Source organism: Passer domesticus, chromosome 1 (assembly GCF_036417665.1).
Source record: "Passer domesticus isolate bPasDom1 chromosome 1, bPasDom1.hap1, whole genome shotgun sequence".
In the NCBI taxonomy this organism is placed as follows: Eukaryota; Metazoa; Chordata; class Aves; order Passeriformes; family Passeridae; genus Passer; species Passer domesticus.
In genome coordinates, this window is record NC_087474.1 from 142,977,853 (window position 1) to 142,986,555 (window position 8,703).

Consider the following 8,703-nt stretch of genomic DNA (forward strand, 5'->3'; position numbering starts at 1 on the left):
TAAAGTATGAGGGATGTGGCAAACTGGATTTGGCAAGTATTTTCTTGAAATTTTCAGGATTCAGGATTTAATTTGGACAATCTGGCTTTCAGTGAAACCTGTTTTAGGCCAATAAATTATTCAGATGCACTTAATCTTATTAGGATTTCTTTTTATACTCAACATTTTAGAAAGTCTTGCTGCAGTGGCTTATCTTACTCACTTTGTCCTACTCCTCTGTTGGATTTCACTGTTCCTAGAAAGCTTTAAGTATCCCTGCAGCTGGATTTATAGATGGAAATCTGTTTGGATCACAGCTATTCTAGTTATCGAGACACGGCATTTTAACTTGAAGGGCCAGTGAGTGTTGACTGGGGTAAGAAGCTGTTATGAGCTACGTCTGATGAGGAATTTTGTGGCCTCTGCCATCTCCACTCAAGAGGGTAGATATGTAGGTCGGGTATTTTAAATTACTGCAGGACCCTGCACAGTGTGTCTTTGCCAGACCTCAGTGCTCACTATGCAGCTTAAGTATTATTGCTGCTTTCCCACCCCACCATCTCAATTCTTTCTTCTTTGATTCCCATAAGTGCTGCCGCAGATCTGCTTATGGAGCAGCACTGCTCCTAAGGCTCCATTCAAATGGTTTGCTCAAAATATACAGCAGCAGTCTTCTCAGAGTTTACTGCATATCTGAAAAATTTCATAAGTACTCTAAAAGAGTATTGATTCAGAAACTACTGAGAAATGTCTGTGTTAAAGTTTTAATTCCTTTCCTTTCTGGGTTTGTTTTTTTTTTTTTTTAATTACACTTAGAATGCTATGTCAGTATTAAAATGCAAGAACTTTTTAAGGTGTCATCTGAAAAGCGTTTGAAGCTCTTCAGCGGTGTATGAGAACGGTTTGTTGTTTCAGCATAAAACCATAGCTTCCTTCTGAGTAGGTGTCCATGTAAGTTATTGTTACATAGTTGTGTACCAGTTTGCTATTGGAAACAGTGGAAATCTCTGTCAGATCAAATCTGTTGGATTTCTAAACTTTGGAAGGACTTGCATAATTCATAACCGCATGTTTTTAAATCTGTGAAGTTTTACCTTGTCTGCTAAGAGAGTGGCATTTATTTATTTTATTGCTATTCTTTTTGTAGATAACAACAAGAGAAGATACCAATTCTAAACAGGCAACAAATATCAAAACAGACCTGGAGCCTGAAGCATTCCGGCCAAACCTTAGTGATCCAAGTGAATTATTACAGCCAGAACAAATTGAAAAGGTATGGACTTTGATATATCATTTTTTACTCTTGCGCATTAATGTATCACAAATGCTATGACTGTAGTGTAAAACACACCAGTAAGAAGACTTTGTGTGATATTAAATAGAAGAAAACAAACCATATATTAGAAAAGATGGCTAAGATCACTGAGTCCAGCTGTTACCTCAGCACTGCCAAGTCCACCACTAAACCCTTTCCCTAAGTGCCATGGCTTATGCCTCCTTTAAATATTTCTGCAGTGATGGTAGCTCAGCCACTAATCTGGGTACCCTGTTCCAATGCTTGACTGAAGAACTTTTGCCTAGTATCTCATTCAGATTTGCAGTGGCTCAACTTGAGGACTTTTTCTTCTGTCCTGTTTTTGGGAGAAAAGACTGACTGTTACAACCTACTTTCAGGTAGTTGTAAAGAGTGATGAGGACCCTCTGAGCCTCCTTTTCCCCAGGCTTAAAAATCCCAGCTCCCTCAGTCCTCTCCAGACACAGCTTCACCGTCTTTCTTGGAATACGCGCCAGCATTTCAGTGTTTTCTTTTAGTGAGGAGCCCAGAACAGCACACAGTACTCAAGGTACGGCCTCACCAGTGCTCAGCTGACAAGGGGAGCAAGTCAAGATTCCATTTTTGGGCACCTGGGCACCTGCTATCTCATGCATAGCTGTCTGTCAAGCAGCACCCTTAGGTCCTTTTCCTCTTTCCAGCTGCTCTTCTCCCAGCCTGTAGTGCTGCAGGGACTTTTTGTGACACAAGTGCAGGACCTGGCACTTAGCCTTATTGAGCCTCGTACTGTTGACTGTGGCCCATCAGTCCAGCCTGTCCAGATCCCTCTGCAGAGCCTACATACCCTCCAGGAGATTGACATTTTTGCCCAGCTTGCTGCAGTCTGCAAACAGACTGAGGATGCACTTCATTCCCTCATCCAGTTCATTAGTAAAGACATTAAGCAGAACTGGCCCCAGTACTGAGTCCTGGGGAACACCACAAGTGACTGGCCACAAAGTGGATTTAACTCCATTCACCACTGCTCTCACGGCCTGATGATCCAGCCAGTTTTTAATCCAGCAAACAGTGCACCTGTCCAGGCCATGAGCAGCTAGTTTTTCCAGGAGAGTACTGTGGAAAGTGCTATCAAAGGCTTTACTGATGTCCAGGTGGACAATATTTACAGCCTCATCCACCAAGCAGGTCACCTTGTCATAGAGCAAAATCACATTTGCCGGTACTAGGTTCTTATGAAGCCACCCTGGCTGGGCCTGATCCCCCAGTTTTCCTGCATGTGCTGTGTGATGGCACTCAAGGTGACCTTCCCAGGCACTGAGGTGAGACTGGCAGGCCTGTACTTCCTGGGGTTCTTCCTACAGCCCATCTTGTAAATGGACACACATTTGCTAGCCAGGACATCCCCAGTTATCCTGGAATACTGGTAAGCAGTGGGAAGTGGCTCAGTGAGCATATCTGCCAGCTCTGTTTCCTTGGGTGGATCCCAAGGAGGATCTGGCACCATAGACGTGTGTGTTGAAATGTTGAAGCAGAGCACGATTCATAGCTAAAATACTGCTTTTTTAAAAATCCTGACTTTGAATATACCATGTATTCATTCAGATAGACTCTTGTCTGTCTTTGCCCTACTTCCATTCTTTCTGGAAAACATCAGTGAAAACACTGCAGTTCTTGCTGTCCAGTCCAAAGTGATTTCATTGCAAATGTGTTAATAGAAGTTTTGGATTAAAAAGCACAAGAACAAGGCAACAAGCAGCATTTACCCTTCAGCTTGTTACCTGCTGACTTGAATGATCTACTTAATACTAAGACATCAATGGGATATGTAATATTGTTATGCAAGAATAATTATATGGATAAACCTTTTAGAGACCTTAAAGAGCCTTGTTCTTTAGTTGATAAATCATTCTGCAGGTCACTAGTAGAGGTAGGAAAAGAAACCTGCTTGAGTGAACAAAAGTAGAAAATATATATGTGAAACTTCAGGCTTAGTTCTTAGGTTTTAAGGCCGCATAAAAGTGGTTGAGCAGAATATAATTTACTTTCATTTACATGTAGCACATTCTTAAATATAAAACATATATTGAATAAAAGGTTGTCATTTTCTTGTTAATAGCTCACAAAGTCTCTTCCACCGCGGACTATTGGCTATCCATGGACTCTTGTCTACAGTACTGCAAAGCATGGCATGAGCTTGAAGACCTTGTATCGGACAATGATGGGATTAGACACGCCTGTGCTGTTGGTTATCAAAGACAGTGATGGACAGGTAGGAAAATACTTGTGTGGCAGTAGAGGACCCATCAAGAACAATGTTTGAGGAGTATAAAGGAATAGCTGATGCTTCAGTCCATCATGAGAGATAAAGTTCTGTGTAACAAGCAAGTTAAAATTTTGTGTATCAAGCAAATTTTCTCCTTAGAAATGTGTTTTACTCTTATGCAGACCTCCAACATACTACACATCTAAGAAATATCTTAATGAAATAAGTTAGCTGTCATTATGCAAGAGTCTGGTAATATCCAATTGATCGATGTAATTTTAAATTTTTTTATGCACTTAAGGCACGAGAAATACAGTCTCTAAAACTTTCTGATGCTGCAGGTCTTGTTGAGTTGGAACACTGTTAGCTGTGTGTAGTGCTTCTTGATATATTCGGTGGCTGCAACCGACATCTTTAAAGAGCTGTACTACCTTTGTTACATTATTAACTTGTTCTTGGAGTCTCTGTAGTTGTGCTCTGTTTTTCTTTGACTGGGTTATGAATTTCAGAAAGTGGCTCAAATCCCACAATTTGAATAGCAGACATCCTCTCTTGAATAATCTAGTAACAAGTGAACACTGTAAGCAGTATGAAACGTCTTGATTTTTTTCTGCAACTTCTGTGTTTGCCTGTGGAAGCATGTTACTGCTGTCGTGAAAAATGGACAGAACTGCTGTAAAATCTGCAGCATTCAGTTCACTTACCTCTCCCAGTTTGGTAGCCACAGCTTTTATTTTCAGAAAATGGTCGCATTCAGGGGGTCTGAAAACAGTAAATGAAGGGTATCTTTTCTTATTCAAGTCACAACCTGATTTTTCCATTGTTTCCTACCCTAGCAGTCCCTTAAAAAAAATCCCTTCTAATTCCCTGGTAGTAGTGGACTCTTTCCCCAAAGTTCTTTAAAAATATTTTCTTCATTTACCTTTTGATTTTGAAGACAGAACCAACTGAATAGACCTGAGATGTCTCAGCAGACTTATCAGTCTCATAAATGCAGTTTGGTGACTGCTCTAATTCACTTATTAGTTTCTCATAAATTAGTGAGATATACCTCCTTCCTAATACCACATCTGTCCCAGAAAAAAATGTCCTTTTTCTGGTGGGGCTGTCTTGCCACCACTATATAGTATTGTCTGTGGCTGAAGGAATTCATGTTACTTTTTGTGTATGAGCATCTTGGCTTTAAAGTTCAAAAAGTGTCATGGATGCCCTGTGAAAACATGGAGTTCATTTTTTTTTTTGTGGCTTTTTTTTTTGTGAAACAAACCTTGCTGAAGCTCAGCTTACAGCCTTATACCTAGGAATATGTATGAAAGCATGCCTTGGAATTCTGGATCAAGTAGTCACTGGACTCGACACAAGAGTGGGGAAAATCCAGTCTATTCAGTGAGCAGCATATGCAGAAGGAGTGCTTCAGATGAGTTTTACAAGCTCAGTCCTTCACCAGTGTAGTGGGAGTGGTGTTTTCGGTAGCTCTGCCTCCTGTTGTTAATGAAAAATGTCTGCATTTGACAGCAGAAAATTAATTTGCACTATTTTTCTGTTCAAAACATGGAAATTAAGCACAGAGTCTTTGTCCTCTTTGTGCAAGGATCTGCAATCATAAAACATAAGACAATGGTAACTAACTATGCTCTTTGATAATTAGTCTGGGTAATTAATTTTATTTGTGAAGCTAATGATTTTTTTGAAAGAGGTTAATTTATTTTTAATGTCTTATATCTTCCTGGCAGATAGTACTTTAAAACTGCTTTCCATGACAAAAAAAAAACTCCTAAGTACTTTAGAGCAGAATGTGTCCAGGAATAGTTCACTAGCAGTATCCTAAGATAAATACTGTATATGCCCTCCAAAAATGTGTTTTAAGAGACCACATGAGTATTCATACCTTACACTCCAAGATCACTGCCTGTTTGCTAAGATTCTAATTCAGAGAAGATCCTGAATGAGATTGAGTCATTTTGAAAAATGACAGAATTATGACCAGATAGTTTCTTGACATTTGCTGAGCATACCTGCTCAGTCCTCTTAGGTATTCATTGTTCTGCTCACTTTGTATCTTCTATGCTTTTGAAAGATGCTGGCATTATCATATCCTTGGTTGAGGCACTTTTCTTTTAAACTGGAATGAATTTCTTTCCTGGGCTGCTTCCCCTGAGATAGGTTTCTTTGTTGTCCATATTTATGAAGACTGCTTTTTTATTATGTTGATAATAGGTTGAGTAAGGAGCAAGTGTACCTTGTAACTCTTCATAATGTTCCATTAAAAGCTGCTAAGCCTCATGCTACTGAATTTTATTCAAAAACCTTTTCCAGTCTTGCTTTCTTTTTCAGATCAATTAATAATTTTATTTAAAAGGCTGGTCAGACAAACAAAATAAAAAAAAAACAGCAAAACACTGAACTTTTACAAACACTGTGTAAAAGCTGAGCAATGCCTAGTTGGAATTTGGAATGTAAAGCAACCTAAATTGCCTGCTCCAGTCAATTCTAGGAGATTCTTTAATAAAGGTGTCCATGAGATCTATAGTTGCATCATGACAATTGTTATGGATTTGTCTACTGGTATGTGCTTCTGTTAGTGAACCCTGAGAGACATTTGAAAAGCAATTGGTACCTGATTGCTGAACGAGTCACTAAATAAGTGGTCGTGTAGAAATGGGATTAATACAGTTAATCTCTTCAAGGACTGTCTAGTTTTATAAAAAGTCATTCTTGAGATTGTATGCACTGCAGAAGTGTGAGACATTGAACCTAGGACATGGGAATTTTAGTTATCCACCCTAACAACTAGCCACAAAAATCAGATCTCGTGGAAAAATTATGGGGACATCCCTTCTAAAGAACTAGAATAACTGTTGGAATGCAAATTGCACTTTTTCTGTAAAGCCTTATTCTTTTATTGTGGCGTATAGCAAAGACATGATCTTTCAAGAGTCAGCTTGATGTATATAGAACACAGAGATTGTCAAATCCTGATTCCTTTGGGTACTCAATGCTCAACTGGACAAAACTGAGTCAACCTAATAGCTTTAGAATCAGTCCTCCATTGAGTAGGGAATTATGTAGTAAACTGTCTGAGATTCTTAATAGGTGTTCCACAATTAGAAATAAAGCTTCAGAGTCTCTTAAGTAAAATACGTAAGGTCTTCTGCATGGTTAGAATGGACTAGTTTTGTGTTTTACTAGATATACACATAATATCTTTGAGAGAATCCAAGACAAACACTGAAGTAAGTGTTGTGTATAAAGTTTACGCCTGTATAGAGGCTGAACTGGGATAGTTTAGGTTTGACAAAACTCTGTTTGATACTTTAACTGAAGGTTAATTCCTGTCAAGGAATATCTGTTGTGAATGAAATATTGCATTTACTTTTATCTTTTTTACTTATATTTATTTACTAGATGTGGTATGAGCCCTAAGGATGTTTATCTGAAGTAAGGCAGGTCATAGCTACCTGAATGTAGCTTAGCTACCAGAATTGCTGCAGTTACTCAAAGAATGACTTAAACCCTTGAAAGCATTTAGGATACAGAGACTCAAATAGTTTGAGGACTAAAAAATAATTACAAGGGTTCCCGTTGCTGGAAACATGCAAGGTACCCATTGTATGTGGTTACTTAAATATGGATTGTGTATTTCACCAGCCCATTTTGTTATATTTATTTATGAAACTAAATTTAGAATTCAGTATGAATTTTTATGCTTAAAAATTCTCTATGTAAGTTCACTTACCTGCACACACTAAGTACAGTCTAAGGTCACAAAATGTTTGACAGAGAAAAGTTAACAGCAGTTTTCTGATGTCTAGTCTGTTAACCCAGATGCTTGAAATAACAAAAAGGAAAAAGTGTCTCATCTGTCCTGCTTCTTAGAGTTTACGTGTGCAAAGACAACATCTCAGTGCACTCAGAATAGTGGTACAGTGAAATTTTAAATTGACATTATTTACAACTTGATTTATCAGTTACTGTCATTAAAGATTCTTGGATTCTGTGTTGTTTTTCTGAAGTTTTTCTTGCTCTGATGCATTTTTGCTACAGGTTTTTGGTGCACTAGCATCTGAACCATTTAAAGTGAGCGATGGCTTTTATGGCACTGGGGAGACCTTTATGTTCACTTTTTCTCCAGATTTTGAGGTAAGTAGTAATGACAGTTTGTATGCTTTTGCTCCCTTCCCCACCATCACCCCAAGTGCATGATCTTAAAATCCTTAAGGAATATATCTAACTGTAAATCTGAAAAATATTACAAGATGACCCAAAAAAAGTCATCACACTAGTTTTTTTGTGAAATCTTTATGTGCTGAGTGAATTGGTAGTGTTTACATGCTGAAGAACACATTCAACCTGACTCTTTAATTGTATTGAAGACTTTTCTACTGTTTAAATTCTAAGTGTCTGTCTAAAAATTCATAAAGTACATCCTTTTTAATGACATATCATCTAATCTAAGCATATTTCCTTGGTATTTTTCATTGTGTAGGAGTTTTGGTGCTCAAAAACGACCTGATTTGGAATGGTCTTACTTTAATTAGCAGAAAACATCAGAGAATTTTTGTCTGCAGCTCTTTCCTGAATTTTCTGTGTCAACTTCATTAAACTGGCCTCTACCCACCCATAGTCTGTCTTTACTGATGGTTGGTTTCCCTTCTGCCAAAATGAAAAGTTGAGATATTTTTACTTGCTAGTCTGTTTTGGTTTTTTTTTTTTCCCTTAGGTTTTTAAATGGACAGGAGACAACATGTTTTTCATTAAAGGAGATATGGATTCTCTTGCTTTTGGTGGAGGAGGGTAAGTTACAGTTAAAATCTGTTAAAATATTTGTCTGGACACCTTTGGAAAGAAAAATTTGAATTTACTTCAGTTTGGTAGCTCAGGACTCAACAGTTACCAGCCAAGAAACGTTAGTGTGTCAGATGTTTAGCTTCCAGTGTTGACAAAATTTAAGCAGGAGATTTGTCTGCCCCATAACGTGGCATAAAGTTTCAGCCCTGCAAAGTTATGATGCCTTCCATGCTTGACTTGCATGTGTGTCTTTGTGTATTCAGAATGGATACAGGATATGATTGTGGAAGGATGTAAACGTGAAAGTTACGTGTAACTAGAAGACGCCTGAATTGAAACTGAGCCACCCCAAAACATGCCAGGGTCTCCAGAAATCATACATTGTCATATCCTGGTTTTT

At 38.3% G+C, this 8,703-nt stretch overlaps 1 protein-coding gene across 13 annotated transcripts in view; it reads left to right on the top strand.

Moving 5' to 3' along the window:
* The window catches only part of OXR1 (oxidation resistance 1), a 256,987-nt gene that overhangs the window by 245,895 nt on the left and 2,389 nt on the right, over nt 1-8,703 (top strand). For all 13 annotated transcript variants that reach the window (XM_064394450.1, XM_064394432.1, XM_064394442.1 and 10 more), the window contains 4 exons: nt 1,127-1,252; nt 3,369-3,521; nt 7,560-7,655; nt 8,236-8,309. In XM_064394450.1, the coding sequence (XP_064250520.1) occupies nt 1,127-1,252; nt 3,369-3,521; nt 7,560-7,655; nt 8,236-8,309 (449 nt within the window). The remainder of the gene's footprint in view (nt 1-1,126; nt 1,253-3,368; nt 3,522-7,559; nt 7,656-8,235; nt 8,310-8,703) is intronic.